The sequence below is a fragment of the Trachemys scripta genome, chromosome 11 (genome assembly GCF_013100865.1).
Source record: "Trachemys scripta elegans isolate TJP31775 chromosome 11, CAS_Tse_1.0, whole genome shotgun sequence".
In the NCBI taxonomy this organism is placed as follows: domain Eukaryota; kingdom Metazoa; phylum Chordata; order Testudines; family Emydidae; genus Trachemys; species Trachemys scripta.
Genome location: NC_048308.1, coordinates 37,761,684 through 37,779,939, shown reverse-complemented (window position 1 = coordinate 37,779,939; position 18,256 = coordinate 37,761,684). Strand labels below are relative to the sequence as shown.

Genomic DNA, 18,256 nt, shown 5'->3' with positions numbered 1-18,256 from the left:
TCTAAAGAAATAGGACAATTATGTTTATAGTATTATATGTTTAAATGTTTACTATCTTTCATATGCCCTTGACTGCATGCTCCCTTTTTTATAACTGAATTCTGCTGCTGTTGTGGATATTTTCAGTACCCTGTATGTTCTATGATTTTGCATATGCTGAGTTTACAGTGGAATGCACTCCTTGCAGCAGAATCATGCTTCATAATCTAAGGTTTTTATTATTTTAAAATGGAAGGGTAACCTTAAGACGGTGTTGCAATGACATTTGCCTGAGTTTGCAAACATGTAGGAACCCTGAAACAATAGCTCTGATAAAGTGTGAACTACCCTGTTCATTTTAATGGCGTGTTAATTCTTAAATCTAAGACAACAGTTTATTTGTCATATGGTGAGTCCCAAATGCCCCAGTCAAAATAAGGGCCCATTTTGCTAGCTTTCGTACAAATACATAGACAGATGTGATCCCTGGTCCAAAAACTTTGCAGTCTAAGACAAGACACAAGTGGATGTAACAAACAAATAGGAGAAGATGGATGAAGATAATTTAAAGTTTATTTATTTTTTCTAATTACAAGGAATAAATTTAAATGTTAGCTTTTAACCATGTCACTGCTGATAATTTTAACAGCAGTATACATCTAATATTCTTCTTAACCCACAGTCCCAAACAATTCCCACACTTTCTCTGGAGCCAAAAGCCCTGCCTTCCTCTTTCTCAGATTTTGAAACCTCCAGTTTCTCTGATAACTTCTGTGATGCAGTTATGGATAGTCAAAACAAAAATATATTTTCAGTACAAAAAAACTATGAAACATTGAAGACTAAAAATGTGGACCACAGATTACCGTAATTTGAATGTAACAAAAGTAAACACTAGGGCTACTGTACTTATTGCTGTATTCATTTTGTTTAATATGCCAAAACACTCCAATTATTTTAAATGGAGCTACCTCAGAATTTCCAGTATGCCAACCAGAGATCTGCACATGCATGGGAGCCTTGCTGCAGAAATTAGATTCAGCGTATACATGAGCCTATAGTGTTTCTCTTAAATGGTGTGTGTGCATCAGAGTATTATAAAAATACTGAGACGCATGGCTAGAAAGGGTTAAGCATCCTGCAAAATAAATAACTCTCAAAAGACATATAGGGAGCTAATGTTTGTGTTTTTGTGTATTTACATATGTATAAGTAGGGTGGATAATGTAATCAACAGTCCGTGTCTATGCTGTATTCTGATAATTCAGAGGTCAAAAGAAAATCTTATATTGTAAATTGAGTGTAAACTCGGGATATCTTAGTATTCATCTCTCTTTGAAATGTATTGTGAATGGTGGAGGAACAAGCAAATGGCCTTATGTTAATTCGTATCTCTAAGTACCAGTGATGGACCTCCTTCAGTCAATCTAATTACCCTTTGTTTCCTGAGGAATTCCAACTTGTCAAAAGACATGAAATTGTATAAAAGATCCTGGGGTCCTGATTTTGTCATCTCAGGTCTGCTTAAGCTTCATCAGGGGAAGTTTGAGTCGCAAGACTGAGGTCCCAGTTATGCCCTGAATATGATATTTGGACATTGGACTGTGACCTATTAATTGAATTCTAAAGGAACTCTTTGCAACTACAAAGCTCACCATCTCTACTATGAATCTGAATCTTAAGAATTGAACTCATGTCTGTATGTATATTGATCTTTTAACCGTACTCTCTCTCTTTTGGTTTTTAATAAATATTAGTTTAGTTAATAAGAATTGGCTGTAGCGTGAATTTGGGTAAGATCTGAAACATTCATTAATCTGGAAGGTAATGTGTCGGATCCTCTGGGATTGGTGGAACCTTTTCTTTTATATGATGAAATAAGATTTACAGAAATTTTCATCATATTTGACGTGGGATGGAGGCCTGAGGCTGGATCACTTTAAGGGAACTGTGTTGTTTGGACTTCTCAGTAATCAGTAAGGTAATAAAGAAGCTGTTTTATGCTGGCTTGGTGAATCTAAGTATTGGAATATCCACCAGCTTTTGGGGGTTTGGCTGCCCCATTCTTTGCAGTTCACCCTAATTGAGTGACCATAGCTGGCTCCCCACTAGGACCCTGGTCACAGTGGCGTAGTCATGCTTGGATACACATTACCACAGGCTAACTGGGATTTTGAATCAGAACCATACGCTTGTCAAAATTTAATTTTGATATTGGAGAGTTTAAGGGTTAAAAATCAGTTACAGTGAGTGACCCATGATCAAGATTCTGACAGAAAATGCCTGGAAGAATTATGCTTACAGAGAGGGTTGTATTTTAACAAAAGGCCCCAGAGCAGGAACTAAAAAAATCTGTTAATTGCCAGTGATAAGGAAGCAGACCCAGTGAAAATGCTTGCACTGAGAAACTAGCAGCTAGAACTTGACCAAAAGCAAAAAATAGCTAATATGGAAGGAGAAGCTGCTGAAAGAGAATGCCTGTATTTTGAACATGAACAAAGAATGGCATAAATTTGATTGCAGGAACTAGAAGCTAAGGCAGAAGTGGACAGACTTAAGCTCCAACTCAAGAGAATAAAAGAACAACAGGAACTGTATCATTCTGGAAAGCCAGCTCCTCTCAACAGCAAAGATGGGGATATAATCTGTCCAGTTTGTAACAATGTTGGTATGTTGCTTGACTTTAAGCAGTTGTCTGTGTGTAACCAAATTTACCCCAACACTGCCACCTTTTATGTAAATGCTTTTACAGTGAATTCGGGTGAAGGTAATCCCACAACTCATGCAGAGAATGTAAAAGTCAATGGTAAAGCTGTTTAGGGCAAATTACAACTTCTAATATCACTCTTCTTAAAACAGAGTTTGTCAAAGAGGAAGATTATTTACCAAATTAGAGTGTGAATATTGTAATCCTCTATGAGTTTATCGTAAGTGTGCCTTTAACTAGAATCCATCTGGAATGAAATGGTGTTAAACATTAAGTTATAGCTGGTGTAAGGAAGTTATTGCCTAAGGATCTTTTGACTGGGGATGATATTAAAACTTTGTTCAGTCAAGTTGACTGAACCACTCACAGGAAAGAAATAATCCTAAACCTGTGTCTACTGGGGCAAGGATTTGCCTATGGAGGGTTTCTCCAAATGTTTGTATGAGGAAGATAACTGTTAATCTGTGCAAAGGAGCAGTGAATATGTGGAAAAAATTCCTAATTGGTATCTCAGAGGTGAATCTGGTATTAGATAAGGCTCAGGGAGATGTTTCTCTAGAGCAAATTAAAGTTGGTGATCAGTTTAAAGTCCTAATTGAGGAAGAAAAGGGTAATTTTTTTATGGGTGATGGAATGTTGGCTAGTAAAGTTTGGGAGAGTAAGTCTGACCAGGTAAAAGTGATGTGCTTAAAGTAGCTCAGTGTAATAAGACACTATTTGTAGAAAACAGCAGTTTATCTGTGTCATGGAGTGTGGGGGAGTTAGGGCCCTGCACCCCTCTTCCTGAGATTTACCGTGACTCTCAACCAGCCAGTAAAACAGAAGGTTTCTTAGATGACAGGAACGCAGTCCCAAGCAGAGCATGTAGGTACAACCAGAACCCCTCAATCAAGTCCTTCTGGGGGGTTTAGGGAGCTTAGACCCCAGCTTGGGGTTCCCTGCGTTGCACCACCCAGCCCAAACTGAAACTAAAAAAACTCCTCCAGCAGCTTTCTCCCCCTCCCCTCTCCTTTGTTCAGTCTTCTGGGCAGAAGGTGTCACTTCTCCCAACCCCCTTCCTGGCTCAGGTTACAGCACAGGTAGCTTCCTTCAAGGGAAGTTCCCCATCCGCAATGCAACTTCCCTGCAACATTCCCAGGTCAGTCCACCCCTCTCCTTGCTCCGTCACAATCTGTTAAGGGAGGGAAAGGCAAAGAAATTTTAGATGAGCATAGGCTGCCTTCTGAGCTGATGGCTTTGTCTCATCAGCAGTTTGGGAAGGCAAGGTTAGTGGAACATGAGTATCCCTATACCTTACCTGTTACCAGTGTGGAGAATTGTGACAGTGAAGGAAATGTTCCTGTGTCTGTTAGGGGTAATGACTTTCCTATGAAGGGAGCTACCCCAATCTCCAAGCAATTGTCCATGAACATCCATATGTGCTGGGACAAAGGAAAGGATATCCCAAGCTGTTTGTCTGTTAAAGGGGAATGTTTCTCCAGTTCTTTTCCGTCTGTCTGTACAGCAGACAGAAGAAGCCTGTCAGCCTATGATGGTTGAAAATTTATCAGTTGACCCAGAGCTGATTCTGGATACAACTAAAGCCCAGGAAGGAAGTGGTCTTGAATTTGTGTCTGCTAGGGATGATGACATTATAACTAGGTTGCACCCAATTAATGTCATAAATAGCTCCCAGAGACCAAGCGATTCTGGTGCTTCTATTTTGCCTGTTGCTAGTATGTTGCTGGGTAAAGATATGACAACCTTGTCTGATCAGGGTGATATCATAGCCAGGGCACAAGGAAAGCATGAAGATAATTTGACTGTTTATCCACTGATAGTGTGGAAACTTGTAATAAGGAAGAGAATGCTTCTAATCTTGTGACTATGAAGTCTAGCAGTTTACCTGAAAAGGAGTTTGTGAAAATCCTCCTAATGGGACAGAGGTGATTCTGGATTTAAGTGAAACCCAGAAAGTGTCAGTCATTGCTCAGGAAAATGTTCCTTTAGAGCAAGTTCTAGGTGAAAGGGTAAGGGCAGAATTTCTGTGAAAAATGGGTTGTTGCTTAGAAAAATTCCTGAATCTTCAGGGTAGTTTTTGCAAGCAGTTTGCTGCAACTAATGGGCATGGAAGTGATTTGATTGAGTTAACTCAGGGTGAATCACTGTATAGAGAAAGAAACAGTTTGTTTGGGAGACTTGTTCCAGTTCCTAACTGCCAGAGTCTTTCTGAGTTGCAGAAAGATCCACTGACTTTGCTTTAGAAAGACCCAATGTGGATATCTTTGAAAAGGTTTCAAATGAAATAAAAATTGTTAGGGAATTTAAACAGCCCTATAAGCTTAACCAGCTTGTTGGGGAGACAATGTTGTTGGAACAGGAATGTCTCCATGTTAATACTTTAAGTAAGCAATCTGTGACTCAGGCACTGAGGAAAGATCAGGTTACTGGGGTTACAAGGATGTGGGGAAGAATAGGCAAACTCTCATCTCTAGATATTTTGGATATGACTTGTAGTCTCTTAGCCCTGGTCTACACTATGAGTTTAGGTCGAATTTAGCATCGTTAGATTGATTTAACCCTGCACCCGTCCACACACTGAAGCCACTTTTGTCGACTTAAAGGGCTCTTAAAATCGATTTCTGTACTCCTCCCTGACGAGGGGATTAGTGCTGAAATCGACATCGCCAGGTCGAATTTGGAGTAGTGTGGACGCAATTCAACGGTATTGGCCTCCGGGAGCTATCCCATAGTGCTCCATTGTGACCACTCTGGACAGCACTTTCAACTCAGATGCACTAGCCAGGTACACAGCAAAAGCCCCGGGAACTTCTGAATTTCATTTCCTGTTTGGTCAGTGTGGCGAGCTCATCAGCACAGGTGACCATGGAGTCCCAGAATCGCAAAAGAGCTCCAGCATGGACCGAACAGGAGGTACTGGGTCTGATCACTGTTTGGGGAGACGAATCCGTGCTATCAGAACTCTGTTCCAAAAGACACAATGCCAAAATATTTGAAAAAATCTCCAAGGGCATGATGGACAGAGGCTACAACAGGGACCCGCAGCAGTGCCAAGTGAAAATTAAGGAGCTCAGGCAAGCCTACCAAAGAGGCAAATGGCCGCTCCAGGTCAGAGCCCCAGACATGCCTCTTCTATGATGAGCTGCATGCAATTTGGGGGTGGGGGCGTTTCCACTACTCCACCCCTGTCTGTGGACACCTGCAAGGGGGGAGTCTCATGCAACAGGGATGAGGATTTTGGGGACGAGGAAGATGAGGAGGTGGAGGAAGATGAGGATAGTGCACAGCAGGCAAGCGGAGAAACCATTCTCTCCGACAGCCAGCAACTGTTTATCACACTGGAGCCAATACCCTCCCAACCGTCCCAGGCGGGCTCACAGACCATGAAGCTGGAGAAGGCACCTCTGGTGAGTGTACCTTTGTAAATATAATGCATGGTTTAAAAGCAAGCATATTTAATGATTAATTTGCCCTGAAGACTTGGGATGCATTCGCGGCCAGTACAGCCCCTCCTTTTAAATGGCCAACCCAACGGGTGCTTCCTATGGGAAAGGAGGGCACTGCTGTTTGAAACCATTCCCACATGTTATGAAGGTTGAAGAAGCCGAAAAATTGTGGCTTACCATGGCTGCCTGCAAGCCGAATTCTGTTGCCCGGCTCTGCATGTGTGATCTGTCACACCAAACTGGCAGGCCCTCAATATAAGAGGCAAAATGCGACCTTGTATCGAAAGCACATATGCTATGTAATGTTAACAGCTTGGCTCACTGTGAAAGAGTCTACCCATTCTCTAAAATGTGTCTTTTTAAATACTACTCTCCCTTTTTTTCCTCCCGCAGCTGGAAATGTTTCAACGCTCCCCCATCATCTCCGTCTCAGAGGCTAGCGCAGATAAGAAGGCAAAAAAAATCCACTTGCAATGAAATGTTCTCTAAGCTCATGCAGTCCTCCCGCACTGAAAGCGATCAGCAGAATGCATGGAGGCAAACAATGTTAGAGTCCAGGAAAGCAGAAAATGAATGCGAGGACAGGGGGGCCGAGTGAGATGAGAGGTGGCGGGAGCAAGATGAGAGGTAGTGGCAGCGCGATGAGAGGAGGCAGGCTGCAATGCTGAGGCTCCTGGGGGATCAAACTGATATGCTCCAGTATCTGGTGGAGCTTCAGGAAAGGAGCACAGGCTGCCGCTGCAGCCCTTGTGTAACCGCCTGCCCTCCTCCCCAAGTTCCATAGCCTCCTCACCCAGATGCCCAAGAACATGGGGGGGGGGGAGACTCCGGGCACCCAACCATTCCACCCCAGAGGACTGCCCAAGCAACAGAAGGCTGGCATTCAATAAGTTTTGAAGTGCAGTGTGGCCTTGTCCTTCCCTCCTCCCCTCATCCACCACCCCACCCAGTGCTTCCCTCCTCCCCTACCTCTCCCGGGATACCTTGGCAGTTATCCCCCTATTTGTGTGACAAATTAATAAAGAATTTTTTTGAAACAATCAGGACTTTATTGCCTTTGCAAGAGGTGATCGAAGGGGGGAGGGTGGTTGGCTTACAGGGAAGTAGAGTGAACCAAGGGGGCAGGTTTTCATCAAGGAGAAACAAACAGAACTGTCACACCGTAGCCTGGCCAGTCATGAAACTGGTTTTCAAAACTTCTCTGATGCGCAGCGCGCCCTGCTGTGCTCTTCTAATTGCCCTGGTGTCTGGCTGCATGTAATCAGCGGCCATGCGATTTGCCTCAACTTCCCACCCCGCCATAAATGTCTCCTCCTTACTCTCACAGATATTGTGGAGCAAGCAGCAATAACAATGGGAATATTGGTTTCACTGAGGTCTGAGTCAGTAAACTGCACCAGCGAGCTTTTAAATGTCCAAATGCACATTCTACCACCATTCTGCACTTGCTCAGCCTATAGTTGAACAGCTCCTTGCTACTGTCCAGGGTGCCTGTGTATGGCTTCATGAGCCATGGCATTAAGGGGTAGGCTGGATCCCCAAGGATAACTATAGCCATTTCAGCATCCCCAACAGTTATTTTCTGGTCTGGGAAGTAAGTCCCTTCCTGCAGCTGTTCAAACAGACCAGAGTTCCTGAAGATGTGAGCGTCATGTACCTTTCCCGGCCATTCCACGTTGATGTCAGTGAAACATCCCTTGTGATCCACCAGTGCTTGCAGCACCATTGAAAAGTACCCCTTGTGGTTTACATACTGGCTGCCAAGATGGTCTGGTCCCAAGACAGGGATTTGCGTTCCGTCTATCGCTCCACCACAGTTAGGGAACCCCATTGCAGCAAAGCCATCCAGTATGACTTGCACATTTCCCAGAGTCAGTACCCTTGATAGCAGCAGCTCAGTGATTGCGTTGGCTGCTTGGATCACAGCAGCCCCCGCAGTAGATTTACCCACTCCAAATTGATTCCTGACTGATCGGTAGCTGTCTGGCGTTGCAAGCTTCCAGAGGGCTATCGCCACTCGCTTCTCAACTGTGAGGGCGCTCTCATCTTGGTATTCTTGCGCTTCAGGGCAGGGGAAAGCAAGTCACAAAGTTCCATGAAAGTGCCCTTACGCATGTGAAAGTTTTGCAGACACTGGGAATCATCCCAGACCTGCAACACTATGTGGTCCCACCAATCTGTGCTTATTTCCGGGGCCCAGAATCGGCATTCCATGGCATGAACCTGCCCCATTACCACCATAATGTCCAAATTGCAGGGCCCGTGCTTTGAGAGAAGTCTGTGTCCACGTCCTCATCACTATCGTGATCGCACTGTCGTTGCCTCCTCGCCTGCTTTTGCAGGTTCTGCACATACTGCAGGATAACGTGCGAGGTTTACAATGGTCACAACAACAGCGGTGAGCTGAGCGGGCTCCATGCTTGCCGTGCTATGGCATCTGCAGGAGAGCAGAGTTGCAGCAGAAGTGGTGGATGACAATAGATGCCACGAGGATAGATATTTATACCGAAAGACGAGAGGACCTGTAAGGTGGATTCATGGCACCAGGAGAGCAGAGTTGCAGCGAAAGCGGTGGATGACGATGGTTTGCAGACCTTCTGCACTGTCTGCTGCCAGCAGCACCCATGGCACAACAGCAGCAGTGACGGTGAGCTGAGCTGAGCAGGCTCCATGCTTGCCGTCGTATGGCGTCTGCACGGAAAAAAGGCGCAAAACGATTGTCTGCCGTTGCTTTCACGGAGGGAGGGGCAACTGACAACATGTACCCAAAAGCACCTGCGACAGTGTTGTAAATGTACACGTGATAGAACTGATGTTATTGCTAATGTTTGTAACTAACTTGTTGCTGATACGAAGAACTATAAAAATGTACAATGTGCATGGTCTTTTGGAAAAGCCCTTGAATGTGTTAAGAGTGGTACATAATTGAAACCCCTATGATCATGCTCTTTGGTTTAACAAGAACACACTTTGTGTTAGAAAGTCTAATCATGTTGAGGCTTCACAGCTAATGCTTAGACATATTTCTAAAACTTTTCACAGCAGAAAATACACTACAAGCTTGAACTGCTGTGCACAAAGGGAAATTGAGGTACAACACCTCACAGCCTTCAGGGCTGAATGCCAGAGTAAGTGCTCTCTGAAGAACATTAATGGCTATGTTAAGTTAATACATAGACCAAACCCTGGAATCACTAAAGTGTTTCACAAAGTATGGGCTAAGTTTTTGGCTGGGATCAAAGCATGCATCATAATTTGGCCTTACAAATAATTCAATGTAAACACAGCTCATATCAATGTGGGCAGATCCTTAAGATGTATCCAGGAGCTATAATTTCGCCCTTCCACACCAGTCTCACGTTGGAGGTGTGATTCATAGCTAGAAAGGGTTAAACATCCTGCAAAATAAATAACCCTCAAAAGACATGTAGGGAGCTAATGTTCGTGGTTTTGTGTATTTACATATGTATAAGTAGGGTGGACAGTGTAATCAACAGTCCCTGTCTATGCTGTATTCTGATAATTCAAGGTCAAAAGAACATCCTATCATGTAAATGAATTGTAAACATGGGGTATCTCAGTATCCATCTCTCTTTGAAATGTATTGTGAATGGTGGAGGAACAAGCAAATGGCCTTATGTTAACTTGTATCTCTAAGTACCAGTGATGGACCTCCTTCAAAGTCATCCTAATTACCCTTTGTTTCCTGAGGAATTCCAACTTGTCAAAAGACAAGAAATTGTATAAAAGATCCTGGGGTCCTGATTCTGTCATCTCAGGTCTGCTTAAGCTTCATCAGGGGAAGTTTGAGTCGCAAGACTGAGGTCCCAGTTATGCCTTGAATATAATGTTTGGACATCGGACTGTGACCTATTAATTGAATTCTAAAGGAACTCTTTGCAACTACAAAGCTCACCATCTCTACTATGAATCTGAATCTTAAGAATTGAACTCATGTCTGTATGTATATTGATCTTTTAACCATACTCTCTCTCTTTTGTTTTTTTTTAATAAATTTTAGTTTAGTTAATAAGAATTGGCTGTAGCGTGTATTTGGGTAAGATCTGAAATATTGACAAATACCCAAAAGTCTGAAAATTGTTCTATTATGAACAAGTGTAGTATCACTTTTTAATATCTAATGCTTCTATAGGGATAGCGGTAGGGTCTGCATCCTGCCTTTGCAAGGGGATTGGACTAGACTATCTAAGTATGTTCTGCCTCAGATTACTGTGGTCCTAAAACCAGGCATTTCCTCTCCTCTTTTTCTCCAAGAAGTTCTAGAATTATAAACATTAAAGGGATAATGTCAAGATTGTTAATGTGTCCTGACATTAGATAAAGCCTGGTCACTTGACTGAAGATGGTGCACTATAAGGAGGAATCTACGAAGGCTCTAGTTTGCTTCTGGCAAGTTACAAATGTGGCCCTTAATTGGGTGAAGTTTGAACTTCCTATTATTCGTCAGATACGTATGGGTTCCTGCTCTTCATGTTTGTATTTGGAGGAGGTCGGAGTTTGTTTTGTTTTTGAGGAAAAATCTAGTTTTCTTATTTGTTCTTTAAATCAAACTGACTGACATGCTTATGAATCAAGCTTTTACAAATTCAATTATACCTATTGGAATGATCTTTTATTAATAATCTGAATAAAGACTTAATGAAAAGACTGGGTACAAAGTGCTTTTCTGGAATTTGTGAGATCTTAGGCTCTTGTCTTTTTAAGGCCTGGTCTACACTAGGCGTTTATGTCGAAGTTAGCGCCATTACATCGAATTAACCCTGCACCCGTCCACACTGCGATGCTATTTAGTTCGACATAGAGGTCTCTTTAATTCGACTTCTGTACTCCTCCCCGACGAGGGGAGTAGTGCTAAATTCGACATGGCCATGTCGAATTAGGCTAGGTGTGGATGGAAATCGACGCTAATAGCTCCGGGAGCTATCCCACAGTGCACCACTCTGTTGACGCTCTGGACAGCAGTACGAGCTCGGATGCTCTGACCAGCCACACAGGAAAAGCCCCGGGAAAATTTGAATTTGAATTCCTTTTCCTGTCTGGCCAGTTTGAATCTCATTTCCTGTCTGGACATCGTGGCGATCACAGCAGCACTGGCAACGATGCAGAGCTCTCCAGCAGTGATGGCCGTGCAGTCTGTGAATAGAAAGAGGGCCCCAGCATGGACTGATCGGGAAGTATTGGATCTCATCGCTGTGTGGGGCGATGAGTCCGTGCTTTCTGAGCTGCGCTCCAAGAAACGGAATGCAAAGATCTATGAGAAGATCTCAAAAGACATGTCAGAGAGAGGATACAGCCGGGATGCAACGCAGTGCCGCGTGAAAATCAAGGAGCTGAGACAAGGCTACCAGAAGACCAAAGAGGCAAACGGACGCTCCGGATCCCATCCCCAGACATCCCGTTTCTATGAGGCACTGCATTCCATCCTCGGTGCGGCCGCCACCACTACCCCACCACTGACCGTGGACTCTGAGGATGGGATATTGTCCACGGCCGGTTCCTCGGACATGTTAGCGGACGGGGAAGATGAGGAAGGAGATAAGGAGGACGAGGCAGTCGGCAGCGCTCACAACGCTGATTTCCCCGACAGCCAGGATCTCTTCATCACCCTTACAGAGATCCCCTACGAAGCGTCCCCAGCCGTTACCCCGGACACAGAATCTGGGGAAGGATCAGCCAGTAAGTGTTGTAAACATCTAAACATTTATTTTTAACAGAACAGGAATATTAACAATTAAAAGAATGGGTTGTTCATGATTACTTTGCCCTAGGCACTTAACGGTTCAGTCATGGGCAGTGCAAGTTTTGAAAAAAAATCTAGCAATGTCCGGTTTTCCGTGATTGTCCTGCCCAAGCCGCTCTACTGTTTAGTCCCTGCTACTGCAGCTAGAGTAAAATGCGGTCTATATGTGCAGGGATAGAGCAGTAATCCTCCCGGGACATCTCGATGAAGCTCTCCTGGAGGTAATTGGAAAGCCGTTGCATGAGGTTCCTGGGGAGAGCGGCCTTATTGGGTCCTCCGAAGTACGACACGTTGCCGCGCCACGAGACTATCAAGTACTCGGGAATCATTGCTCTGCACAGCAGGGCGGCATACGGCCCTGGTCTTTGGAGGCTTTCCCGGAGCATTCTCTCTCTCTCGCTGTCAGAGATCCTCATCAGGGTGATGTCGCCCATGGTGACCTGCTTTGAATTAGGTAGGGGAATGTTAGTGTTGGGACTGCTTGCTCGTTCCTTTACAGAACTGTAACCGCTGGTTTGCAGCCACGCGGTGGAGGCGGGAGAGGGGCTGCCGAAAGGGATCGTTCCTGGGGACAGCCGCGAGGGGGTGGGACAGGGGCAGAGTTCCCGCTTGCCGGATTGCTGGCAGCAGGTACTGACATTGCTTTAAATGTGAAATGAGGCCAGTGGTAATATAAAAGTTTTAAACTGCCACAAGTCTACGGCTTACCATGTCTGCCTGCAACAGAAATTCCGTTGTGCTGCCCCGCTTCTCAAATGTGCTGTGGAAGACCCCAGGCACTGAATGCGAAGGCCGAGAATTCGACCTTGTGCTGAGTGCGCATGTGATAGGTGCTGTGCATGGTCTTGTTCACAGAGAAAGACTATGTTCTTGGTTCACAACTACATTTATCTTTCTGAGGAATTCACTCCCTTTTTCCCATTCCCACAGCCACATCTGCGACTGTCTCACAACCTAGCCTGGCATCACACTCCCAGAGGCTAGCGAAGATTAGGCATAGGAAGAAGAGGACACGGGAGGACATGTTCTCTGAACTTATGGCCTGTTCCCAAGCCCAGGCAGCACAGCAGACCCAGTGGCGGGAGAAATTGACCCAAATGCAGCAAGCAAACATGGATCGGGAGGAGAGGTGGCGGCAGGAAGACCAGCAGGCGACTCAAACGCTGCTTGGACTACTGAGGGAGCAAACAGACACGCTCCGGCGCCTTGTGGATGTTCTGCAGGAACGGAGGCAGGAGGACAGAGCCCCGCTGCAGTCCATCTCTAACCGCCCTCCCCCGCCACCAAGTCCCATACCCACCTCACCCAAAGTGCAAAGAAGGAGAGGCGGCAGAGTCCCTGCTAACTCTCACTCCACCCCTGCAGAGAGCTCTAGTAGCAGAAGGCTCTCATTCCCCAAAACTTGAAAAGTTCTTTCCTTCCCGCCTGACACAAGCCCCCGTCCAAGTTTCACCTCCCAGTTCCATGTGTAGTTGATAATAAAAAATACGTTCATGTTAACTACTGTTTCAATCATGTTCTTTTGGAGGAGGAGGGGAAAGGGGGTTGGTAATTGGACAGGACAGTCACCTTTGGCAGGGTACATAGGCGGGGGCAGGCACAGCAGCAGGGCACATACACAGTGCAGTGATGCAGTGACTAGTTACCCTGGTTAGTCTGGGAGGTTGTTTTCATGTTATGTGGTGGGGGGTGGGTTGCTCTGTGACTTTGTGGCGGGGGAGGGCAGTTACAGATCTTAAGCGGCAGTCCTTATGCAGGATCACAGAGCCATGCAGCAGGGGATCTGTAATCGTCCTCCCCCTGCCACAAAGTCACATAGCCCCCCCATACACACAGTCCCGATCAGGAGGGGTGACAGGCTCCGTTGAAACAACCATCCCACCGCAGCGGAGCCCGTCAATCCTTGAGTTTAGAAGCTTCATTCGCGTCACTACACTACACCCGCTCCGCACCACAGTCTGCGTCCCAGTTTTAAAAAATTCCCGCGAAAACAGTATTAAAAAAAACGGTGTGCATTAACAAAGTAGAACTATTTTTATTTCGAAACGTGTGTTGGAAGGGGGTGAAGGGGGTATGTAACTGGGTAGGATAGTCAACATTAACTGGGTAAAGAAACGGGGGCAGGTTCAGCTTCTCTGTACACAAACTTAAAAGTCACAGGTTACCCTGCTCACTCAGGAACTTTGCTTTCAAAGCCTCCCGGATGCACAGCGCTTCCCGCAGGTCTCTTCTAATCGCCCGGCTGTCTGGCTGAGCGTAATCAGCAGCCAGGCTATTTTCATCAACCTCCCACCCCGCCATAAAGGTCTCCCCCTTGCTCTCACAGAGATTGTGGAGCACACAGCAAGCTGCTATAACAATGGGGATATTGGTTTCGCTGAGATCACAGCGAGTCAGTAAGCTTCTCCATCTCCCCTTGAGACGGCCAAAAGCACACTCCACCACCATTCTGCACTTGCTCAGCCGGTAGTTGAAGAGTTCTTTTTCAGTGTCCAGGGCGCCAGTATAGGGCTTCATGAGCCAGGGCATTAGCGGGTAGGCTGGGTCCCCGAGGATGACTATAGGCATCTCCACATCCCCAACAGTTATTTTGTGGTCCGGGAAGTAAATACCTTGTTGCAGCCGTCTAAACAGACCAGAGTTCCTGAAAACANTCCACATCCCCAACAGTTATTTTGTGGTCCGGGAAGTAAATACCTTGCTGCAGCCGTCTAAACAGACCAGAGTTCCTGAAAACACGAGCGTCATGAACCTTGCCCGGCCATCCCACGTAGATGTTGGTAAAACGTCCCCTGTGGTCCACCAGTGCTTGCAGCACCATGGAAAAGTAGCCCTTTCTGTTAATGTACTGGCTGGCCTGGTGGTCCGGTGCCAGGATAGGGATGTGAGTTCCATCTATGGCCCCACCGCAGTTTGGGAATCCCATCGCTGCGAAGCCATCTATGATCGCCTCCAAGTTTCCCAGGGTCACTACCTTTGGCAGCAGTACATCAACGATTGCCTTGGCTACTTGCATCACAACAACCCCCACGGTAGATTTGCCCACCCCAAACTGGCTCGCGACTGACCGGTAGCAGTCAGGCGTTGCAAGCTTCCAGAGGGCTATGGCCACTCGCTTCTGGACAGTCAGGGCTGGTCGCATCCGGGTGTCATTGCGCTTCAGGGCAGGGGACAGCAACTCACAAAGTTCAAGGAAAGTTCCCTTCCGCATGCGGAAGTTTCGCAGCCACTGTGATTCATCCCAGACCTGCAGCACTATGCGGTCCCACCACTCAGTGCTTGTTTCCCGGGCCCAGAATCGCCGTTCCACGGCATCAACATGACCCATTGCCACCGTGATGTCCTCGGCGCTGGGTCCCCTGCTTTCTGAGAGGTCTGTGCTACTCTCAGACTTCAGGCCATCACCGCGTTGACGTAGCCTCCTCGCCTGACTTTTCTGCATCTGCCTCAGGGCAACCTGTATGATAAGCTGCGAGGCGTTGAGAGCGGCCACAACTGCAGCGATGGTTGCAGCGGGCTCCATGCTCACAGTGCTGTGGCGTCCGCGCTGTCAATGACTTGAAAAGTGCGCGAAATGATTTCCCGCCGGCGCTTTCAGGGAGGGAGGGAGGGCGGGAGTGAGTGATGGATGGATGACGACAGTTACCCAAAAGCACCCTCGACACATTTTTTTACCCAGAAGGCATTGCTGGCTCGACCCAGAATTCCAATGGGCAGCGGGGACTGCGGGAACTGTGGGATAGCTGCCCACAGTGCACCGCTTCCAATGTCGACGCTTTCCCCGTTAGTGTGGACTCACAAAGTCGAATTACTGTCCTTAGTGTGGACACACACGTTCGACTTTGCAATATCGATTCCAAATATTCGATTTAAGTAAAATCGAACTACTCTCGTAGTGTAGACAAGGCCTTAGAAGTAGCTTTGAGTAATGCTTTTCTTTATATGTATCTTCACCAGAAGATGAGTCTCCCAGGGGCACACGGGCTGTGGGACATGCCCATGGGGCGGAGGAGCGCCACCCACCTTTCCTGACCCCGGCTTGGTGTCCATCTGCCTGTCCGGCTGTGTCCCTCTCCTGCCAGTGCCGCACACTGCTCCTCTGGTTTCCAGCCCAAACCCACCTTTTATGAGGCACACCTCCCATCTGACTCAGCCCCATGAGGCACCACCCCCCAATGACTCACCCCCTCCCAGTCTGTAGATTTGGGGGACTCTGGCCATGATTTGGGTGGGCCATGGCCCACCCGTGGGCCACCCCCCCCCATTGAAAAAGCCATACAATAAAAATCAGAATTGGTATTTTGGAATTCTGAAACAAAGTTTCTGGAACTGAAATGTTTGGGAAATTTTAGAAAGATTTTTTTCTGATTTGAACTAAAAACAAATTTCCCACAAACCAGAGATTTAAAGTTTTGACCAGTTCTAGATTCAACATAAGTTAATGTATTTTGCTTCCAAATCTTCTGTCACACCACAGTAATGACTTTCTAGTATACATTACCATCAGTCCACCTATTACCAGTACACAGCTGTTGAAAATGGCTTAACAATTCTGCATTTTCTATGATATTGTTGGTTTGTAAGGGTTAGATAGCTAAGTAAGGGATAATACAGTCTTTCTGTCTTTTAAGGAGTTCCTAATAATTTTCTAATGACGATATTGAAAATGTAGCATGAAAATTACGGCCTTTGATAACTTTAAATGAGAAGTTATGTGGTTCTAATGGTTTGTCTGAATTTATGTAAATACACAAGCATTTAAGCAAATTTGTAATCTGCTTTTTTGTTCAAGGATGTGGAAGGTACGTGAATCCATTGTTTGTTCCACAGGCATAATCTGATTCGTTGTATGAAATGACTAGCCTGCTGACACTTCAACTGTTTGAATAGAAGCCCTAAATCACAAAGTAGTTATTATTCTATGCGGTGTTTCATACTTTTAAAATTGATATTTGACTAACTGTACCAATTCAATAACCGCTAACCTAATCAGCATCCAAATTATATTATTTTGTTTTCTCTCTTTTACTCTAGTATGCCACTGTTGAGAAAGATGGAGAGCATTACATGACACCAGGAGATTTTGTGCAGAGATACCTAGGACTATATACAGACCCAAATTATAATCCTGAAACACTGCAACTATTGGCGGGAGTAGCAGATCAAACAAAGGATGGGTGAGAACTTTGCTTTCCATTACAAGCGTATAATTGGCAAATGATTTAGTATGTCTTCTGGTTACTTTATTGCCTTCTAAAACAGTATCTTAGTATTTGTGTTGCGCTGTATGAGCTTAATTGTTTACCTAAATAATGAGATTTTCTCAAATTCAGTAGATAATTTTGTTTCAGATTAGTGAGAATATAGAGTATAACAAAGTATAACAATTTTTAAGGTGCTTTTAACTCAGGGGTTAACATAGTATTTAGTATTTGAAGAAGTTAATTCAGGTCCATGATCAACAACTGTAGAGACTTTAAAAGCAGGCAAATTACGGCCCACGGGCTGGATCTGGCCTGCCAGCCGTTTTAATCCGGCCCTCGAGCTCCTGCTGGGAAGCAGGGTCTGGAGCTTGCCCCACTCCAGCTGGGGAGCAGGGTCGGGGGCCACTCCATACGGCTCCCGGAAGCAGCAGCATGGCACCCTTCCAGAGCTCCAGCTGGGGAGTAGGGTCGGGGCCGTGCCACGTGGCTCCCAGAAGCAGCAGCAACAGCCCCCACTCCAGCTCCTACACGTAGGGGCAGCCAGGGAACTCCACTCTGCATGCTTCCCCCACCCTAACCGCCACCCCTGCAGCTCCCATTGGCTGGAGCTGCAGGGGCGGTGCCTGTGGATGGGGCAGCATGCAGAGACGCCTGGCCGCGCCTTAGTGTGGGAGCCGGAGAAGGGACTTGCTGCTGCTTCCGGGAGCTGCTTGAGGTAAGTGCCGCCCAGAGCCTGCACCCCTGAGCCTCTCCCCGCGCCCTTGCCCCAGCCCTGATCCCCCTCCCGCCCTCTGAACCCCTCGATCCCAGTCCAGAGCACCTTCCTGCACCCCTTCAAGCACCCCAACCCCCTACCCCAGCCCTGATCCCCCCCTCCCACCTTCTGAACCCCTTGATCCCAGCCCGGAGCACCCTCCTACACTCCAAACTCCTCATCCGCAGCCACACCCCAGAGCCCTCACCCCCCCTGCACCCTACTCCCCCACCCCAGCCTAGAGCCCCCTCCCGCACCCTGAACTTCTAATTTCTGGCCCAACCCCAGAGCCTGCACAACCAACCAGAGCCCTCATCTCCTCCTGCACCCCAACTGCAATTTTGTGAGCATTCATGGCCCGCCATACAATTTCTATTCCCAGATGTGGCCCTCGGGCCAAAAAGT

The 18,256-nt window shown here is 46.3% G+C and overlaps 1 protein-coding gene across 3 annotated transcripts in view; it reads left to right on the top strand.

The window, feature by feature from the left end:
- Positions 1-18,256, top strand: part of SLC25A12 (solute carrier family 25 member 12) — an 88,370-nt gene that overhangs the window by 4,931 nt on the left and 65,183 nt on the right. For all 3 annotated transcript variants that reach the window (XM_034785043.1, XM_034785042.1, XM_034785044.1), the window contains exon 3: positions 16,928-17,070. In XM_034785043.1, coding sequence (XP_034640934.1) covers positions 16,928-17,070 — 143 coding nt within the window. The remainder of the gene's footprint in view (positions 1-16,927; positions 17,071-18,256) is intronic.